This window comes from Aplidium turbinatum, chromosome 5 (assembly GCF_918807975.1).
Source record: "Aplidium turbinatum chromosome 5, kaAplTurb1.1, whole genome shotgun sequence".
Lineage (NCBI taxonomy): Eukaryota > Metazoa > Chordata > Ascidiacea > Aplousobranchia > Polyclinidae > Aplidium > Aplidium turbinatum.
In genome coordinates, this window is record NC_137476.1 from 11,830,124 (window position 1) to 11,852,505 (window position 22,382).

A 22,382-nucleotide genomic window follows, 5' to 3' on the forward strand; every position below is an offset into this window, starting at 1 on the left:
TTTTTCTAGATAATAGAAGATATTTACGTTTTGATTCATTTTCAAAATTTACTATCACAATTCAAATGTACCGGTATTCTGAAGAATTCAAGAAAAAAATTGTTAAAGAATGCCAAGGTAAGGTTTTTAAAGACTTCAGCAAAGAAAAGAACATTTCCTTAGCATCTATGAAAAGGTGGAGGAAGAAATATGGCAAACATAAATCTAAACCACCCACTGACGATAAAGCAGTACAATGCTGCTTGAGTTTGTCATCTTCAGAAGAAGATGATGTAGAAAAACGTAAGTATGATAATGATATGATCATTATACATTATATATACAAGGTTAATATCAAAAAATCAGCTTTTTTAGATGCTGATGTTTATTGTAATTACAAACTATATAAATATTTTACAGGAGATTATTTTTGTGATGTTTATTTTTGATTAATTACTTTGACTAGCCTATACTTATTGATCATGTCATTTTCTGTGCTTAATCATCAGGATTGAGGTCAGAACTCATGAGATAACAGCCAAACTCAGACATTCTCTTATCCTTTAGCACACATCACTTTGTTTTTTGGTTATTGGATGCATACAGTCAGACCTTTTGTAATAAAAGTTTGATATTATGACCTGAGTGTGTAATGTGGACCAAAACAATAAAGGTTCAGATGAACAAAATTATCAGTTTATTTTATTTAAGAAATTTGTACATAAATACAAGCTTGCCAGCTTTTGCAGTGCCCAGTCGATTTCAAACTTCAAATTGAATCAGACTGAAAGTAGAAAAAACATGCTCAACATTTGCAGTGGTAGCTTTCATCCCCAAAACCCCCAAAGCCACCTTTAATATGTCATTGCTGGTTCTGTCAGACTGAGATTTCCACCAGAATGGGATTTCCACCAAAAGTTACCATTTTGAGCACATGTTTAAAAGGCCCAGTTTTAGCACAATAGTTAAGGACTTCTGACAAAAGGTTACAATTAATGTCCCATTGTCCCTAGCAAATTACATTGCTGCATCAAGTCTCATTCAAAGATAGCCTTTGTGTCCAACTGTCCACAATCCACATGCTTAAAAAATTTCACTGATTTTTATTGCTTGATTTAATTCATGATTTAAATCAAACTACCCTGTTATTACATGATTCACATCAGTGTTCACATCACATCCCCGGAAAAGATATTATGCTTGGTTTGGTCAGCGGAGAAAGAGGAAAGGGTTATCCCAAAATGAGATGACTCAATGCAGTGACGAATGACAACAGGCATAGAAGAGCTAAAGAAGGTTGTGAGGAATCAAGAGCTGTGGATGAAGAAGATCTATAGAGTAATCAAGAGCCAAAATCGACTGAATGGATGATGATAATTATATGATTGGTTGATAATGATAATAATTATAATTGATATATATGATTATATTATTACCGTATATGATTGTTTTTCAGTGTTTTGCCTGATAATTGTAGGGCCACCTAGTATGAAACCTTAGGTAGCACATGACTTAGCCAGTTTAGATTTTCTATGATATGATTTTAATGATGTACAGTATATGTATGCTACATGTTTTTTTTCGGTTTTTAAACCGGTGAAATCTGATAATACTTATGAGTTATGACTAATACATGTTTATGGACCATGAAGCCATAATTTCTCCTAATGGAGCTAAATTTTCTTCTATAAAAAGTGGTTTGCAATCAAGTTGTTTACCAAGAAGCTTTCATTACAAAAAATAAAACAAACTGGTGTTTTGAAAATTTGTCATACGCAATTTTAATTTTTGTCTATTTCCTCTTTTTCTGACATTCTCGCAATTTCGTTTTAAATGCATGATGTTGATGAGCTTAACAAGACACTTCATGAAAAAGAAAGGACAAAAACAAATTTGGACAGAAGAAAACTTTATTTGATTTGAAAAGCATTTTAGATTTTTGTTTGTTTCAAACCATTTTAATATGTGTTGGGTATATATTATATAACCAACTTAAATTTAGCATCACAACACTATTTTTATTGTTTTTAAAGCTTAAAAAATTTCTGACTTAATCATTTTCTCACCCAAAAGCATTCACTCAGTGCTTTTTTTTATCACAAACATCTATGTTGTTTTTAACTGTAAGGAACGTTTTTGTTATATGTGATTTATAGGACTAGACTTGGACATAGGTTTGTATTTTATAGTAGCCTACTGTAACAAAAATTAATTAGTATATACCTAATTCAATTATCTTGTTTTATTAAGCAGCAAGCAAGCCAAGCATGTCTTGCTGATAAACATTTAACACAAGTGCAATAAGACAGGAAATTCAACACTAGACCATTAATTCAGAGACAAATTGGTTACCCACTATGCAATTGTTCACTTTGCCTTACTTTATTATCAGCATTAACACAATCAGTTGTTATCTTTGTTTGTGAATCAAAGATCTAATGTTCGTTTCCTTTCCTGATATGTCCGTAAGTCAAATGCCTTACAGTAATTCTTCACCAGCTAATCCCCTGTTCCCTTGTTGCGCGTTTAATCACTAAACACTAGCTGCGTTTTCAGAAGATGACAAAGAATGGTCAAAAGAAAACCTTCATGAGTTGATATCTCGTATGCTTGCTGTAAGTTCTTCTGTTTAGTTGCTGCAAACCATGATCTGTACAGTTGTACACTGCATTTTACTTGTGAAACGATAATTTAGAAATTATTTCAAGTGTTTATTATTCATTTGTTTTAAAGCTGTCAAGAGCTTCTGGTAATTTAAAAAATTATTGTTTTTAGCAAATTGGATCATCAGACCATCTGCAATACAAAAGTGGCTTGAAAAAAATGCCATGGGATGAAGTTGCTTTTCATTATTTTACCGCAAAAGATTGCAAGCACAAGTGGCTCTCATTGTCAAAAAAAGTAACTGCACCTGCAGAATATATACATAGTTTCTGATTATTGGTTATTCTGGTTTTCAATGAGGCCGGTGCTTTGGTTTTGCCACCGCGTAGGCTATATTTCAGGCCTCGAAATTCACGGCGGACATGTCCGCCGTCACAGTATGTGATGTCCGCCGGAAGTACCATCTAGATCGGTCATATTTGTCCGCTGAGAAATAACACAGGAACTAGCGATACAAATCGTCATTGCATAGCACGAACAATTGTTGCGACTTGCGAGAATATAATTTCCGGCGCATCTAGAAAATGTGAATACTGTATCGTATCCCTTAGTTTCCATTCAAGCTGGAAAACTTTCGATTTTTACGTTGCTTCAACGATTGATGACACTGAATCAGCGTAACAAAGGTGAATTCTTCGCCAAGAATCGATGGGAGTAGGCCTACCGGTACTTCTACACTAATCACGCGCAACTTAGTTCTTACGTCACAACGTCTGGCTTTGTTCTCCGAGTAATATTGATAAGGCAAGGGTGGTTACAAAATTTGTTAATCCTTGGTATTACATTAAAAAAGAAAAGGCCCAGGGAAAATTCACTTTCGCTCACATGACACGCAAAAATAAACCTAAAGAAAAAAGCTTATTGAAACTTTCCACAGCAAAAAATAGTAGCGTTAGTGTAGAAGTTTTCTGACTTGTGCCCAGAGCATTGTGACGCAAGAAGCCACACGACCACGTTCGGTGGAAGTTAATCAGTTATGCGGCGTATTAAGCAGCTACACGGCGCTTTGACTCTTCAAGCGCACTTCGTTGGTCTGATGAAAGCCTTTCAGAGGGAATTTACACTGAAATTTTAAAAAGCCTAAACCGAAGCTATAGTTCTGAAACGGTGAAGAATTATCAAGATAAAGGGATTAAGCATGACGATCGACTCTAAAACTGGTGTGTCCGCCGAGATAGCTGCTCAGACCGGACACGTTTGTCCGCCGTCAACAAAAACGAATTTCGAGGCCTGTATTTCGTTTGTGTTGTTTGACTAAGCAATGTATGTGAGAGGGTATACTTCGTTTTCCTTTACTAGCCTATTCAAAGGGCATTAATACTCTTTGGAATTTGTGTAGCAGCGTGTATTTTAAACCGGTACACGACAACTGGGCGAAGCAAAGTGGGCGATGCCACCTTGGGCGAGACCAGGTGGGCGACGAGTCAAGTGGGCGACGGCCAAGGTGGGCGACGAGACAAGTGGGCGACGGCCAAAGTGGGCGACGTGCCAAGTGGACGACGGCCAAAGTGGGCGACGGCAGCGAAAGTTTAGCCGGTCGGAACGGTGGTGACATATATAATTTATGTAGTTGCTTTGTGGCGTCACGGTTTATCGTGAAGCTTAAGAGAATAAAGTCATATTTTCTGTTTTAGATCATAAAATATGACTTTTTATTTTTACTTTAAAATGCAATGATTGAACCCTAGTAACTTCCTAAATGCAGTTCAAACAGCTCCTGTAGACATTGAAATTTGATAATTTGTGGAAGAGAGGGGATGGGAGTTTCACGAAGCATGCTGTAATAGCGCTTGCTGTTTGATGTTAATTTGCATTGTGACATCATCTTGACACATTATTTTGCAACACACAAACTAGTCTCTGATGAGTTTTTTGTTAGTTGTTCGAGTGTGTTATTGTTCAAAATACTCCCTAACCGTTATCGAAAGATGTAACTAAAAGTCTTTAAAGTCATATTTTTAAGTGGTGAAGAAAGTTGTCAAACCGATAACAGTGAAACAACGACGTTGCTACGGGGTCAATTTAAGAAGTTATAAAGTCATATTTTCTGTTTTAGTTCATAAAATATGACTTCTCATTTTAAATTTAAAATACAATGATTGAACCCTAGTAACTTCGTAAATGTAGTTCAAACAGCTCCTGTAGACATTGAACTTTGATAATTTGAGGGAGGCAATGAGAGTTCTCACGCTGAAGCTGAGTTTCACGAAGCATTGGAAGCAACATTTTCATTATTTTTTGTAGCCTAGTAATAGCGCTTGCTGTTTGATGTTAATTTGCATTGTGACATCATCTTGACACATTATTTTGCAACACACAAACCAGTCTCTGAATATTATAAACACTTGCGTTAGGTCACTAGGTCAGCCAGTGCTGAGATCTTAACTACTAAGTAGCTGGTTACGTGCATTAGAAATTTGAATTTTGGCAGTGATTTTCAAACGAAGCCGAAGTTTTTAGTTAGTTGTTCGAGTGTGTTATTGTTCAAAATAGGCCTACATGTAAAAACTTACATAAGATTCATTAACTACGGAGATTAGCATAAATTTGATGCTCTAAAACTAAAGTCATATTTTTCAATTTTTAGGTCATAAAAAATTGCCCTAGTGAATAGTAATGACTTATTAACTTAACAATGACTGTTGACTTAACAAAGCAGACCAACAAACAATTTTTTAAAAGTTGTTTAGATTTTTCATTGCATTATTTTATATTGATTCAACGTCTTTGTTTGCAGTACAACGTTTAAACATAAGATTATGGTCTGGGATTGCAGACATTTGTCTTTGTTTTGATCGCATGCGTCTGTCCCACAATCATTTGATTGGTGACCTATGTATATGTAGGCCACGACATTCTGAAGAAGGTGCTCACAAATTGAAATACTTCGTATAATACATGCAAGGCAAGTCGTAGTTGTCATCAGCTAGACCGCATCAGCAGTTTACGGAACACATTGTGACTGACAGTTCTTACTAGGGCCATTTTTTATGACCTAAAAATTGAAAAATATGACTTTATCTTTAGAGCATCAAATTTATGCTAATCTCCGTAGTTAATGAATCGTATGTAAGTTTTTACATGTAGGCCTATTTTAAACAATAACACACTCGAACAACTAACAAAAAACTTCGGTTTCGCTTGAAAATCACTGCCAAAATTCAAATGTCTAATGCACGTAACCAGCTACTTAGTAGTTAAGATCTCAGCACTGGCTGACCTAGTGACCTAACGCAAGTGTTTATAATATTCAGAGACTGGTTTGTGTGTTGCAAAATAATGTGTCAAGATGATGTCACAATGCAAATTAACATCGTGAAACTCCCATCCCCTCTCTTCCACAAATTATCAAATTTCAATGTCTACAGGAGCTGTTTGAACTGCATTTTAAAGTAAAAATAAAAAGTCATATTTTATGATCTAAAACAGAAAATATGACTTTATTCTCTTAAGCTTCACGATAAACCGTGACGCCACAAAGCAACTACATAAATTATACATGTCACCACCGTTCCGACCGGCTAAACTTTCGCTGCCGTCGCCCACTTTGGCCGTCGTCCACTTGACACGTCGCCCACTTTGGCCGTCGCCCACTTGTCTCGTCGCCCACCTTGGCCGTCGCCCACTTGACTCGTCGCCCACCTGGTCTCGCCCAAGGTGGCATCGCCCACTTTGTCTCGCCCAGTTGTCGTGTACCGTTTTATCTACGTTTCTCTCTTTGCAACTTTCTACCGAATGCTGTTGTGGTGCTATGACGTCAGCCCGGATGACTTGAGTCTCTTCTTAGTCCTTAGTTATTTCTTGTGTGATGTTGAGGTGGCGCTGTTTAGATGTATCTGTTTTAATCAATAACTTATATAGCAATATTAAACGCATGTCACAAGTTACGCAACAAAGTTACATATATTAACAGAAGTGGAATAGATACCAAAAGTTGCTTAAAATAATTTGCATAGTCTGACAGGTTACTGGTGCATTCTAAAGTTTTCTAAGTTCTAAGTTTAACACTTGCTTCCTGCGATTAACCCCATAGCTCGCTATTTCATGAAGATCGCAATGGGGAAGTTACGTATTCTTACGACAGGCAGAAACAGAATGTAGTTTTTCTAAAAAAAATTAACAAAAATGCGTTGGCAAATATAAAAGAGATTACATTATACTACACTAGCACTGAGCGATACCTCTGCACAGCGCATCCTCAACATCACACGCAAGAAATAACTGAGACTCTTGTCATTCGGTTGAAGTTATTGCTCCCTTACATCTTTCGGGTAAGAAGTCATCTGTACCGCGTCATAAAGACCTGTTTCAACTTGGTCACTAAATAATTGTACTTGTAGTTGGTTTTATTATGTAATGTAAGAGACTTTGATTGGTTTTCAAATAAAACTGAAGAATCTGTTACGTAGGTTCGAAGGTTCAGAACTCTGACTGACCTGGTTCTAGACGTGCAATATGATTTGCTTGAACAATGCGAGGAAGAAGCAAGAAAGAACAACGGCCTGCCGAAGCAGCCCCTCCCCCCACCTGTTCAGTATTTTCTTGAAAAGCAACTTGCTTTTTCCGCTTTGCATCCTAACCTGACCAGGCCGCGTGTGTTTACTCAACTGCAAAAAAAGTACGAGGCATTGCCACAAGAAAAAAAGGTTAAATATTTTTTATTGATGACAATGCTGCACAGTTCAGATGTAGATTGCTAACATTTATACTTGTTGTAACGACTTGTAAACTTGTAAAGAGATATATTGTTTATTTCATTATACAGTTCTGTTCAAGTTGCCTGTGTTTTCTTTAAATTCATGATTTTATGATTCCTGGTTGCTTATGTCTATGACGTTGATGTCGTGTGTCTTGTCGAAATGAAAGCAGCTAATCTTATTTTACATTGATCGTAGATTTTAACCATTTACGCTCTTAGCGCTCGGTTTCATTGCTATCTTCAACATCGTTATCTTCACAACAAAACAAAAAAAACATCGTAAAGTTTTGGCATAATTCTTATCTCACGACACCCAGATTTTTACTTTCATTATGATGGTAGGAGCAACTCTAGTGTGGGAACAAAACAGTTAACCCGTGTATTAAAGGCAGCATAGCAGAAGAAAGTAGTTCTACTTTGCTATCAGTACAAGCCTCAGTGCTCATCATCTAAGCCGGAAGTCTGTTTATTCTTGTGACTTTCAGGAGAAATACATCCAAGCATGGAAGAAAGAAACTGAAGAATTTAATGATGCAATGAAAAAAATTGAAGATGAAAACTCACCTTCCATGGAAGCGGAAGCTGTCTCTGCAACTTCTCTGCCTCCTCCTCAAGATCAAACAAAGTCAAACACCTCCTCACAGCCACAGGTCTCTTAGATTTTCAAACAAGTATTTTGGGGTTAAAAGTGAAAAACTTATTTAATTCTAATTTGCAGTTTTTTATATGTCACAGGTTGACCCTGAAGAGCGTCAGAACTCTCTGAAAAAGCGTCGCAACCGTTACACAAAGAGACGGGTTGTTTCTAAAAAACTCCCAAAAGTTCAAGAGCAATCTAAAGTAATTGTTCAATAGTGTTATCGGTCTGTTCAATAGTGTTTAGATGTGTGTTTTTTTTTTAATTTTTTTGCAGACCGGCTTTTGCCTGGTCATTAAGAGTCGGAAAATTATGAGAAGACTATCTTCAATATTAAACTTCCGGTTGTAATTGTGCACGAGCAAACTTGTCATCGTTTAATGTAGGGTTTGTAAAGTGGACATGTTAACTTAAAATGTACGAGGGTTCTTCAATGTATTGTATATATAGAAGTAAAAGCTTTATTTTTTGGTCTAATCTCCATAAACTGCCACACATTTCTGTCGTCTGCTACTATTTGGAGAAATCCAAATTCGAAGACAGCCTTTTTCGGAGATTTCTAAAATCTCACAACCGCATCTGTTTATTCAAAGAAATTAGCTTGTAATGGAGGTTAACCAAATAAAGTCTCTGCAAGAGATGTCTGCCCGTCAGACGCTGCCCCGAAAAGAGACTGCCGTTGGGGACTTTTACGCTTGTCTATTAGCCCCAGGAGTTGCTAGAAATGGACCTAGCTTTTAGCCTGCGTTCACCTCCACACCATGTTGAGGCATCTCTATAGAGATGGGGGAAGAAAATCAGCTCCTTATAGTACATATACACTCCGATTTTGCAGAGGTATTTTTATACCCGCAAGATATCAGCTAATTTACATCTATTTTACTGAAACAATAACATTTTCGTTTGCATGGGAATGGGATAGTAAACACAAAAACCACCTGCCTAAATGATTCCTAAAACTTCTGTAAATAAACAGAAGCCGTCGTTAGATTTACAAAGTCACCGAATCTGTTTTCTCCGAAAAAGGCTGTCTCCGAATTGGGATTTATCTGAAACGGTCCATTCCGATATTTCTGCCATCGTGGTATGAATTCTTTATATATGACCCTTAAGACCGTTCACAGTATTTTTTATTGCCTCATCGTTGGTAAACTTTGTTCCTCTGGTAAACCAGGGTTGAGAAAAACCCGGGTTTTTTTTGTTTTTTTTTAAAAAAAGATGCAAAAAAAGGTAGATTCATGCTTATTTCACCTCAAAACTACTTTTTACGAATGAAGTGCCTTTCACTCACAGTACATGCTTGCATAACTCAATAAAATAATGCACTAGGGTTGTTGTTGCTTGAATGTTGCAACATCCATTAATTTCAAGATCAAGTTGGATGGTGTATCATCCACTGATTTCTATACCAAGTTGATGCTACCGTGGTAGAAATCACATTATTGCATCATTTGCTTTAGATCTGAAGGCAAGGAGCATTTATGCCATCATGTTTAAATATTTTTTATCATTTATATATTATATACAGTAATGGATGAGCAATTGAGCGATTGTGTGGCTAATGGTCATTTAGGCAAATGCTCTGAAACAGCCATGCGTTAGAATCCAGAATCTGTAATTGGTAAATAGCCTCCTAAATTGCATTTCACATCATATATACAGACTACAGTAGAGTAGTACTTTCACCAGTTTAACTATAAGGCCTTCTTGCATAAATGAGTTATAGTGTAGTATACACAGTGGCATTACTTGATTTTTGTGTACTGTACAATATCCACTGCGTTTTCAGTTTATCCTTGGAAATTTACTTCACAATCACATCCTTAAGTCCTAATTTGAAGTTTGTTTTAAGTGCCTTGTAGTGTTTTTGTTCATTTTTTTAATTTTCTGATAAAAACTGGACAAATATGATGCTCTGGGTTTTTTTATGGTTTTTTTTTGGTTTTTTTAAGTGTTTTTTTTTTTTAAAACCCACCCGAGTTTTTTTGGGTCGGGTAAAATACCGACAACCCTGTGGTAAACTCTCTGTCGAGCTCAGACAGGTGGAAATCGGCAGTAGCAAGGTCTAGGGTCAGCCATTTTGTAGAATTGAAAAACCGAAACAATAAGCTGTCTTAACGCAAGCTACATGAATAAGCAGTTACAAGCACAATAAGCTTTCATCTCCAATAAAAAAAGTATGGAAAAATTTATCTTATATTTTGAATGGCCCTCGTATTTGTTAATTAAACATTTTAAATTTAATTCGTTTAGTATTTTTAACACATTCATGTTTTTAGATATATTAAATCTTATACTAATATTGTTCAGTATCCTACTGTAGTTTTAATAGTTGACGCAATCGACAACAGTGTTGCTAGGTATGTGTTATTCATATTAATGTGGACTTATTTCTAAAGGCGCCTTTGGCCAAGAGCACAAAAGAGGTTTTAAAAAAGACAACATTGGCCAAGAGGAAAAAAGAGGTTTTGAAAAAGACGGATTTGGCCAAGAGCACAAAAGAGGTTTTGAAAAAGACGGATTTGGCCAAGAGCAAAAACGAGGTTTTGAAAAAGACGGATTTGGCCAAGAACAAAAACGAGGTTTTGAAAAAGACGGCTTTTGTTGAAACTAATCCGAAATCGAATGGTTACGATGCCGGAAAGTTGAATAAGATTCCAATGTACGTATCTTGTTCAGTGTTCACTTGTCCCACCTCTAATACTAATGTATCCCACTTACTAGTTACTATCAATCCATCACCGACAGAATACATCTCACTGGCAACAAATGCGTGCCACAAACCATTCACAACAATCCTTTATTGCTACATAGTCTTGAGGTAATGACAGGTTATGGTATGCGTTGTTAAAATGGCACTGTATAGTTTTTTGTCCTATCCAGGCTTGTGTCTGCTGGTTGAAGATTTGGATTAAGTGGATGGGAAGGCAAGGAAGCCAACCTGTGTCCACCTTTAAGTGTACCGCCGAAGACACAGCTGTATGCTCTTGAGCGGTGTAGTAACAGCGACCTGTAGATTACCAACACGCGTACCGTACCGGGGCTCTTACCACTTCACCATGCAACCGACAATTGTATAGTTGCCACACAGCCTTGTAATTCCTAATGGCTAAGTGACGCAGCTTTCTATATTTGTTTTGAACTAAACACATAAAGTAAATCTTGCAAGATCATATAAAGCAGCTGCTTTTTGTCGTAGATTGGTATAACATCGTCTTCTAATCTATTTTGTATAATGTTCTTACTAACGTGCAGCAATGGCTACAATTTGTTCTGCATGGAAACAATGTCAACACTTACCGAAATGTCGAACCAGGCCCGCCATGTTGAGTGCGCTCGGTTATGGAAGCTTGCAACCGACCAGCAGAAGCAAAATTATCATCGGCGTTATCTTGCTTTGAAGGAAGAACATGAACGAAATAATAGGAAGGTTTGTTAAGGCATTTCAGTTTTGTGTCAATTGTCACTCAATGTCAGTGTCATCTATAAAACTTTTCTGAGCGCCAACGATCAAACCGATCCAAGCTGACGATGGAGTTCATTTAATTAGCATGTCACCACCATTATGTTGTACCTTCCTCGTATTGAGGGATGGATGCCATGCGCCATTGTTCACGATAATGAGCTTTTCGTACTGCACTTTCATAATTAAATTTTGTCCATTTATAGATGATTATTGTCCAAATTATTCTTGGTTTGCCTTTGTTTTATCGTTTACCTTTCCTTCTAATAATGATTCTAATAAGGAATTTTGTTTTTCAAATGTTTTCTTTTCACTATTTGTAAAAGAATTTTGCTTGATTTACATTTAAGTAATACTTCATCGTTAGTGATCTTTTGTTTCCATGAAGTTTTTAACATTCTCTTGTACATGTCCAGAGCTTAAAGGCGTCGATCCGTTTCTCCATTTTTTGTGACCCTGTTCAAGTTTCGGAATTGTGTAAAAGGATCGATCAGATAAAGCATTTTAATATCCTTTGACGAATTGCTGAATTTAAATTTTCACTTTTCCAAATGCAGTTCTTGCAACTTCTATCCGCCCAACTGGCATGTAGCAACAGATAATAATTAAGTCAACCAATTCAGTATCAGATGTCAACGTCAAATTCTATTTATCGAAATGCATTTCGTTCTTTTTACAACAACCTTGGTGATGACTGATGGATCATGTTGAATTTGCGATGATACAACGTCAAATGCAATCGACAAGACGTAAAAACTTATTTTTTTTTCTTCCAACGATTCAATTTCACTGACACACACAGAGTTTAATTTCACATTTCTTTCTGTAGGTTTCATCTCTAAAACAACGATCTAAAAGCACCGATTCAAACGGGTAAGTGTGTCGATGAGCATTTTATAGCACTGAACATGTCTACCTTGTAAAGCGATGAGATCAACAAAAACATGCGATGGATGGAACGCTGTGCAGAACACACACACATTACTGTATTATCATGGTGTGCTTTGTCTGTCGGAGGAGGATACCTTTTAATAGTAATTATTGCAATAATAATCACTACAAGCACTTTCAATAATAATTACAAGCAAGAATTATTTTTCCACCGTCACTTCAAAACACAAGGTTTTGGACATCAACAATATTATCGCTAACTCTAATGTGATACTTAACTAGTATTGATGTATTTATATTATTTTAATGTTTTTTTAAACTTTTGTTTCTATCCATAGGTTCAAATCATCATGAAATTCTCCGCCGATGTGACGCTTATATAATATGAGCTATAAAAATAATCATGTTATATGTCAATAGAAACTATCAGTTATACAGGGTGGACCAAAAGTAGGCTTACAGTTATAGAAAGTAGGGTTTGGGTCTAAAAGTAAATTTATTGTTTTCATGTGGGTACTTTTAAATTTCAAGAATGCTCGTTATATCTTACACAGAAACTGTTTAATCTCTTAAGTGCTCAAAATGTCCTCCACCAGCATTGTAACATTCTTCACATCTGTCCAAAACACTCTGACACACAGTGCGGCACAAATTGCGATCTTCATCAATGTCGTTGAATGCGTCATCAATGTAATCTTTTAATTCATTTATTGTTTTGGGGTTCTTCTCATACACCTTGTTCTTTACAACACCCCAAAAAAAATCCCTTGGTGTCAGGTCAGGTGAGCGTGGTGGCCATTCAATGCTACCTCTTCTTCCAAGCCAACGCTGTGGAAAGACTTTGTTAAAATAATCTCTTATCCTTAAGGCATAATGTGGAGGACAGGAGGTGCCCCATCTTGCTGAAAGAAGTGTTCATAAAAGTTACGTTTGGAATGGAGTTGTGGCACTACCACCTCACGAAGCATTTCCAAATAATTTTCTCCATTCACTCTTCCATTAAAAAAAAGGTCCTACAACACCTTCGCTAGATAATGCGCCCCAAACTGTAACACCAGGCTGGTTAAGTTGGGTCTTTATGGTTAAATTAGGGTTTTCATCAGCCCAATACACACAGTTGGGCCTGTTCACATGACCAGATAATTTGAAGCAAGCTTCATCTGACCAGATGATTTTGTCCAAACAAGTAACATGAAGTGTACCGCAGGTCAATTTACAGCATACAGTTTAATAACTGTAAGCCTACTTTTGGCCACCCTGTATAATAATCATTTTAACTTTTTCCTAGTTCCAATAAAAGTTTAACCGCATTGTCATTGGAGCCAGCGACGAAGCAAAATAATGATGACGAAAGCAGCGAGGTTGACTCAAGTGATGAGGGCTCGGATGCAAGTGATGGGAGCTCGGATGCAAGTGATGAGAGCTCGGATGCAAGTGATGACGACTCGGATGGAAGTGATGAGGACTCGGATTCAAGTGAATCGAGCAGCTATTCCTCTCATCGAGAAGACAAAGGTTATTTGAAATTATCTGAATTCCTTTACATGTGAAAAGATTACGTATTTCGTCGTATGGAAGACGATATCGAAAATGTAGGTTTGTGAGACGCTAATTGTGCTTAGTGTGAGCTTAGGGTTTATTTTCATTTTATTAAATCTTTTGTTTTTCCGTTTGTTGGCTGTTTAAAGATAAATTCACCTTAACCAAGTATTTTTGAATCTGAATTTGGAATAAAAGTTATTTTCGGCTGTACTAAATTTCCTCATTTGATAGAAGTTTCCCCAGAGCCCCAGTTAACTAGTGAGTCAAGCACTATAGGCTATACAGTACACACTATAAACCAAGTATAATAGTAAACTAAAAGAAAACACATTGGAAATATCATGTACGAATACGATACCATCGATTCCAAGGTTCTGGACTAAGGTTCAACTTGACCACAGTTTTCGTTGTTTCTGCGCAGAAGGTTTTAAGTTATTTTCGATATTTCTAGGCATTTAATGTTTGTTTCATGTCTGTTTAACTTTCTATTTTTCAAAGCACGTTAAATAATGTGATTATAATGTGGAATGAAGTACCTCCATCGCATAAGTCTTATGCTTTATGTTTGGCAATCAGACGAAGGAGATGCCGTTGCGGAGGAGGACAATAATAAGGATGGCAGTGTGAGGGCGGAGGAGGATTTTGAAGTGAGTTGTGTGTCAAAGGTGCAGGATAATCTACTCTAATTTCAGCTAATTTATTTCACCTTTAAAATTGCTTCAAAGTAAAGTTACGATTCTAAAATTGTTTACTTTTTTTCTGTTGCAAACTAGTTATAACATTGCGGTGTAATGTGTTTATAAAACTGATTTTCAAACCTCAAATTTTTCGTGTTATAGCTTTTCACGTCACTACATTACTGTAGAGTAAAATTCTTAGTTTAGTGCAAAAACACAGTCCTGCAAAACAGCAGGGTTCATCTTTTGCATCGCTGGCTCGGCTCTGATAGATAGCTTTTATTGCTGTGAGAAGCTGCCAGCTTATGTTAGCTGAACTGCAAATACGCACAAGACTCAACGACAAACTCTCTGATTCAGTGTCAAGTTGAAAACCCAAAGCACCTTGCAGAAGAGACGGCCAATTCCCCGGAAAGCCACAAGCAAGATGGTCGTGAGGGTGTTTCTGTTGAAAATGACGAGTCATGTAACGAGAGGGTGTTACCCATCGAGTATGTTGCATTTCGTATTGTTAATTTGATGGAGTTTGACATGTCGTGTCAATTTTTTTCGAAAACAATAAATCCAATACTTTTTCTAGTGCTTGCATGCTTTCAATGCAATGTAACAACCACAGCGATTGCTTGCTGCACAGACGACGATGATTATTGTCAGTCATCAGTCATCGCATTTCGTCGTTTGTAATCGAATCAAACGAACCCGTCGTTGGAGTTTAATTATCGACGGGATTGTGCAATTCGCCGTGTACCGATGTTGTTCTGTGTGACTCGTGACATCATTCAACAGAACCTTGATATTGCTTCTAAAATTGCCCTTCTCATGCTATGTTGTGTACCATTTTGTGTCACTCTTATTAATGTCAATCTTTGCTTTAAAAATGACATAAGATGTTTTGAATACTTCTCTGTAGCGTTCTCCTTTTCATGCAAACAATTTCTAAAAACTGATTGAAATGTGTGATATTTTTGTATGCAGTATTTTGGAGTTACTTTCTACCTTATTACGTAAAGCCAATTGCGATAGAGTGCGGGTACTGTGCTGATCAAGAGGCTAAATCTATCAATACAGACGTAGAAGTTGAAAAGCACATGCTTTGAATCTTTCTTTGATACCCCTTGTTTTTCATAGAATACACATTTCATACACAGTTTTGTAAGAAAATACTTGTTGTAAAATAGTTCCTCAGAACCAATATGTAAGACAATTGATGCAGTTTTTGGCAACTTATGCATAGGATTCTCTGGGTGAAAAAATTATTCGCCCTGAACGAGACAATACCTGTGTTTTCAGAAAGGACAAAGTCAATCTCAAAGAAAAAAGCTTGCCTTTGTCCTCACATAAGAAACCGACAGATAACGAAGGGTCACCCATCCATCACGCCGGTGACGCACTCCCTTATCATGACGACACACACTCCCATAATGACGAACACATGGAATACTCTAACGACCGAGAACGAGGCAAAGTGAGTACCTTTGTTAAGCGCTTCTTTTTTTATTTTTATTTATACATGAACCAGTATTTGAAGAGTCCAGTTCCAAAACCGCTTAGGCACCACTTTTACCAAAATTGAGCTTAGAGTGTCATTAGGTAGAGTATTACCATAGGTACCTACTATCCATTCCTTTTTTTCCAAAACCTTCTCTTTCTGCTTCAAATTCGACACTAAAAATTGTGTTTTCTTCCAAAACCGCTTACGCGCCATCACACTTTGTTTCCAAAACCACTTGTATCCGTATTAACCAATCACATTAAGCTATTGTGTCACGTGACATATCGCTGATCGTTGAACCGTTTTTCTCATTATTTCGTATAAGCAGCAGTGTTACCATTTGGCAAATTTCACTGCCAAATGCGAGAACTTTGGCAGAATTTTACGTTATTTGGCAGTAAAATTTTGAGTTGGCAGAATTTTGGCAAATTTTTTCGATGAGTTGGCATTCAAGTTGGCAAAATTTGAAATGTGTTTGGCAGTTTAAAGTTTAAACCATCCACTATCTGGCAACGATGATAAGCAATGTTGGTAGGCTTGTAGCGTACTGTTGCAGTTATTTAGTACTTGTACTTTATTTTGTTATTTTATTTGTTTAGTAGGCTACTTTATTGAGTACTTGAGCTTTAAGCTGTGTTTTTGCTTTGTTTAAAATGGATTCTGGTGATGAATTTGTGGTGGTCAACCTGGAAAACCCCAAAAAAATAAAAATAAATAAGGCTGAGTGGAGAAAGAATAAGGCCAAGCGAAGTCTTCATTCTCGAGAGGGTAAGACTATAGGCTTTTCGTTCTATAACCCCAATAAGTTGCTGTGGGATTTTACTCAATGCGACAAAAATTTGCTTATTTTTGCTTATAATACTTTGCCATAGTTGATTAAATAAGTTTTCGCAAGATAATGTTTGCTTCATAGTTAAACGTAAAGAATCTCCGTAGGAAAATCCAACTGTTTGAATGAAAGTAGGCTACAAGTAAAATTACAAATAGGCTAAAATATGTATTTTTTGTTTGTTTGCAGGAAAGAGTGCTTCTGAAAATTGTCAACGTGAGAGTCATATTAGTTACTGCAAACAGGAAAAACTGCTAGCTGAAGACGTTATGGAACAATTCAACGATTATTACGTTGACTCAGACAAACAACGTCAAGATCAATTTGTCCTAAATTCAATTGTTCTAATGCCCATTAAGCGGAGAAGAGTTTCCAATAATCAATGCAAAAGAATGATTGAGTACAACATACACTACTATGTAAGTAGGCTACAGTGAATGTCAAATTCTTTCATTTTTCAAATACGTTGATTTTGAGCAGAGTCTTTCAAATTTGGTGACACATTTTATTATTTTGCAACAGGTAAAAGATCAAGATGGCAATCACCATGAAGTCTGCAGCAAAACATTTTTGTCCATTTTTTGTATAAGTGCAAGTCGTGTTAAATCCCTTGCTTCTCACAAATGGCAAACCAGAAATCCCAGACCTGAAAGACGAGGGGGAAAGAGGTTGAAGCTTGGCTACGAAGACCTTAAGGAGGAAATAAAATTACACATCAGCCGCTATCGTTGTGTTTCGTCTCACTACGGTAGGGACAAAACGCCTATCAAAAAATATTTGCCTAGTGCTCTGAATGTCAGGAAGATGTACAAGTCGTTTCTGGAAGGATATTTGGGAACACTAGATGTTAAGTATTCCCTTTATTACAAGATATTTGTGACTTGCTTTAATCTTGGGTTTGGAAACCCCAAGACAGATGTTTGCTCAACCTGCGTGAAGATAAAGTCTACATTCAGTGCAACTGCGGATGCGAACCAAAAAAGGGAGTTAGTCACTGAGCTACTGGTGCACAAAATGCGCGCAAATAAATTTTATACCTTGCTTAAGGAGGAACAAGATGACTCGGTGCTAACAGTTTGCTTTGACCTTATGCAAAATCAGCCTCTGCCAAAGTCCTCAATAGGCGAAGCTTATTATTCTCGGCAATTGTGGCAGTTTTTCCTTGGTGTACTTGTTCACCGACCTGGTGAACAAGACAGAGACGATGTATCATTTTATACATGGGGTGAGCATGAACATTGAACAAGGTAGAGGAGCCAACTCTGTGGCTAGTGCAATCACCCACTTTATCGAGGAGCGACTTGCAACAACTCCTAGCAATGGCATTACAACGATTCGCTTGTTAAGTGACTCTTGCGTAGGGCAAAACAAAAATTATTCAGTTTTACTTGCTCTGCACATACTAGCAGCTAAGTACAAACTGAAATTCATTCATTATTTTCCAGTTAGAGGCCATTCCTACATGCCTCCTTAAAGGGCATTTGGAAGAGTGAAAAAAAAATTACGACGTCATGAAACAATTTTGTTGCCTTCTCAGTATTTCACTATTTTCAATGAAGTTGGCCGGGTTCTCCAGTACGGCAAGGACTGGAAAGTTTATGATTTTATAAAGGTCTCGGACAGGGTTGTCAAAAAGCAGCCTGGATTTAGAATCACAGATGCGAAGATACTGGAAGTGGCACCGCCACCATCACAGATGACCGTGAAGAATTTTTATTCTGCCATGGGATGCCAACATTCTATCCTGAAAAGAGGCATCCGCCTGAGTTCGCTGCAAGCTTGAGAACTTCCTCCAACAAACAACGTCAAAGCGCTAAAAAGCGAGATGTTCTCAGCTTTTGCAGGCAATGGGGCAGAATGGGAATACAGTACTCCAGTAATGGATTTTACCAGGCTGTATGTGAAGCAACTCAAAGTGAAGCAAATGAGAGTGACTGTGATGATGCCATTCGAATTTCAAATGAAGAATATGAAGATAGCTGGTAGAAGATCACAAATGTGACAGTTTTATGACGAAAAACTCTTTGTTTTTTTAGTTCGTTTGTTTTGTGGTTAATATCGTTGGTTTGGTGAATAAACGAACTGGTTTCGTTCATTCTGGCATTTTTTTCTTCTCCAGTTTATTTCCAAAACCGCTTATATCCACATTTCTAATTTTATAAAAAGGCGATTCTAAGCCCTCTAATATTCGTTAGATCTGGACAAACGTCATGGCTCAATTCATTACATTTACCAAGCGAAACTGTCATAAACGTTTTTCGTGGTTTTCTCGAAATCACCGAAAGTGGATGTAAGCGGTTTTGGAAACAAGCTCTTCATTTCTTCGATTTATGCCTTGACCAGTTTCAATAATTTGGTACTTGTTTTTGTAAAAGTGGTTGTTTTGGAAAAAAAGCACGCCAGTAAATTTATGAATGTTATCAGAGTAAAATCGAAACTTTAAACCATACGCAGAATCTAGTGATTGGCCAAATTATGCTGATTCAAAATTATGCATGTCATCAACCACTTTGCTGTCGCTTTTCGATTGCTTTCGTCAACCAGTGGCATGGGGCAATATGTGAAACTATATTTGGGTGTTGGAAGTTTCATTTCATAAACTGCAGTCATATTAACGCTGCTCAAGGAGTACGTAAAATCTAGATAGTTGTAACGTCACAAATAGAGACTTGAATAAATTTTGATTTCGACAGAGAAAGCGTGACTCAGCAGAAGAAATACACAATCATCGCTTTCCTGAAAATACCAACCAATCAAAGCGCAGAAAGGTTTCCAACTCAACGCAAAGATCAGAGAAGCCAATCCGAGCATCTCCCGCCAAACCTTCCAACGCTTACAAAGCAAACAAGTCAATAACTGTAAGTGAAGTTATTCAACCCTTCAACTGAGAACATTTCTTTAAGAGCTTCTTCCTGGAAGTTTCACATACTTGTAGCATGTAGACTAGAGGTATTACACCACTCGTTGAGTGAAGTTTTCGCCCGTTGTTTATTCCACCCAACAGGTATCGCTAAATGAAGAACAGTGCTCTATATGCGTTGCTCAAGCGTACACTTCAAAAGTCCGACCAGCGCTGCTTCATCTTGCAATTTTTTTTGTGCACGCATGCCGGCGCTTAACCAACAGGGAGCTATCGTGGCGGACTTGTATAAGTTACACTATGCATTCACAAGACTTGATTTGTTGTCTTCTAAGTTATGGTGTGATTTTTCCCTTGAACCATGAAACATTTGAATGATTGTTTTGATGTTGTCGATCATTTATGCAATGATTCCATTTTTTTTAATGTCTTATAGGAAGACAACAAAGAGGAGAGACGTGAAACAGAAGTATCGGGAAGATGGGAACGTGAAGCGAGAGATCTCACTAGCTCTGAAGATGAGGTAGATAGCCACTGGTACACTAGTTCATGTTGTGCATTACTCCAGTGTGATGTGCTCTCATCCGACGAGAGAGCTGGATAAGAACGTTTAGCAATATGTCGCGACAAAACCTGTGTCTTATGATGGCAAGTTGAAACAACTTATCAGATGGTTTATCAGCAGTTTTGTGACTAACGCTTACGAAAGCATGAGTAGCAAAAAGTAGATAAATAATCTCTACTTCAAACTTAAACTAATTGCACATCTGAAGATTTGATGCGCCGACTGTTGAAATAGCCGATTATGCTAATCGTCTGATTAGTTAATCAAAAACTATTCCACGCGATGTTAATTTGTGGATCAATAATCAGCCATTTTAATCCTCCGATTTTAGTTGCTTAATCGGCGAATGATCTACTGTTGCTGCATCCAACCCGAAACCTGTCATTACCGCATACGCTTGTGAGTTTGTAGTTAATCGTGGATACATTTATTCAGAGCGACAGTGAGGATGGTTTGGACGGATCTTCGGGATCGTTTCCCTCCAGCAGCGACGACTCGACCTGGTCCCCATCCGAATGAACTGTGGTGGATGCGTGGTGAGAATACACTTCCTGGTTCGAGATCGAGAGGACGTCGGATTGACTCCCTCCGAGAGCATGTGACATCTAGGAATACGAAGACTGCCATCCTTGCCTGTCTCTTAATTAATCTACAGCCACCAGAGATTAGCTTGGCTATGAGGATCAAATCTAAGATTGAGAGCAGGACTTGCCATTAAGGTTGAGGATCACTGATCCACCTTTCAGTGTGCAAGTTTGCAACCAGCCTATCTAAGTTTTGAACGATACTTTTCACTTTACCTATCTTGTGGCGATGAATGTGCGTGGTGGTCATTGTGAAGACTGTTGGATGGTGATTATCATCCAGCCTGTGTCTTGAGATTATAAATACTAGACTCAAACATTACAGCCATGATCATCTACTCCTAGAGGCGGTGCTGCAGCACTCCCATGAAAGTTTTCAAAAAAAGTTTCTCAAATATCTTAGCGTTTGGTCACAGCGGTGAACCATAATTTCTTCGTGGGAAAATTGTAACTTAAAGTTCCCGGATCCTTTCGTCTGCATATAATGACCGAAGAAACACACACTTGAACTTCTTTTCAAAAAGTGTATTTCTGTAAAAATTAGCCCACGGCTACCGAAAACGAGGGGGTGCAACGCGTACACCACTGAAAACTGTCACTACAGAACAGATTACTTGGATAAAAGACGGAACTTTTGTCCAGCTAGCAAGCACTAAGCCAACAGTTAAATGTGCGGCCAACTTTCAAACAATCATTTTACGAATGACCAGAATAGATATCAATATCTCAAATTCACGTAGAAAGTAACTGTGACGCAATAAATGAAAGACAATTATGAAGTCATTCCAACAGGTGTTTAAGCTGATGTAATATTTCCTGTTTAAACAGGCCCAAACAGGTCTTATGAACGATGGTGCAATTTTGGCACATGCTTTAGGAATTTCCATGACGTAATATTCAGTAGACTTGAACGGTTTTTATATGACGTTTGATTTGGTGAAAATTGTCGGGAACATAGCGGCCCCTAGTTATGACAGTCTGACATGGCATAACTAAAAAGAAATGACGACAATTGTGAGCCAATGAATAAAACACACGATACACAAATTTTTTGAATCACTCACGTTTAAGTTAATACGCAAATACAAAGGGCATGCAAAGAATGAACAGCAATAAGAATAAACACGACGATACATGAAATTGGTACCATAGGTACACGCTAAATGACGCTATATACAATGGTTGCGCTAATAACCGACTGTTCCGGGCTCAGACAAGGGTCGGCCACCGCAGACAAAACCAGGCTCAAACCCTAACACTTAGGTGTTCTTTACGGGGGCGAGGCACGAAATATCCCTCAACACGTAGTCTACTTTCACTTTCCCCGTACTCTCATCATAGTTGCAGACGTCAACTTTGGCTCTACGAACCACAGGCTTCCCTTTCCTAATTTGTGGAACTACCTTATGCACCCTCCCAAGTTGATACTTCCCACGTTTACCAATGTCTTGGAGAGAACCTACCACTACAAGTTGACCAGGCTCCAAATTCTCGGCCATT

General features: G+C 37.6%; 1 protein-coding gene across 1 annotated transcript; it reads left to right on the top strand.

The window, feature by feature from the left end:
• Window positions 1-86: 86 nt before the first annotated feature.
• On the top strand, window positions 87-21,440 carry LOC145770572 (uncharacterized). The gene is made up of 16 exons (XM_082582257.1): window positions 87-282; window positions 2,536-2,594; window positions 2,755-2,880; window positions 7,053-7,289; window positions 7,828-7,992; window positions 8,078-8,182; window positions 10,379-10,641; window positions 11,235-11,409; window positions 12,272-12,315; window positions 13,622-13,848; window positions 14,452-14,522; window positions 14,913-15,043; window positions 15,843-16,017; window positions 19,567-19,731; window positions 20,170-20,256; window positions 20,734-21,440. The coding sequence occupies exons 1-16, from the start codon at window positions 168-170 to the stop codon at window positions 20,815-20,817; spliced, it is 2,229 nt and encodes a 742-aa protein (XP_082438383.1). The 5' UTR covers window positions 87-167; the 3' UTR covers window positions 20,818-21,440.
• Window positions 21,441-22,382: the final 942 nt, after the last annotated feature.

What these genes read in the sequence shown, in the direction of transcription:
- LOC145770572 (XM_082582257.1), top strand. Translation starts at nt 168, where the DNA reads ATGAAAAGGTGGAGGAAGAAATATGGCAAACATAAATCTAAACCACCC. An exon ending in AAGTTCAAGAGCAATCTAAA is followed by an intron (nt 8,183 to 10,378) that starts GTAATTGTTCAA and finishes TTATTTCTAAAG; the next exon opens with GCGCCTTTGGCCAAGAGCAC. An exon ending in TCACTAGCTCTGAAGATGAG is followed by an intron (nt 20,257 to 20,733) that starts GTAGATAGCCAC and finishes ACATTTATTCAG; the next exon opens with AGCGACAGTGAGGATGGTTT.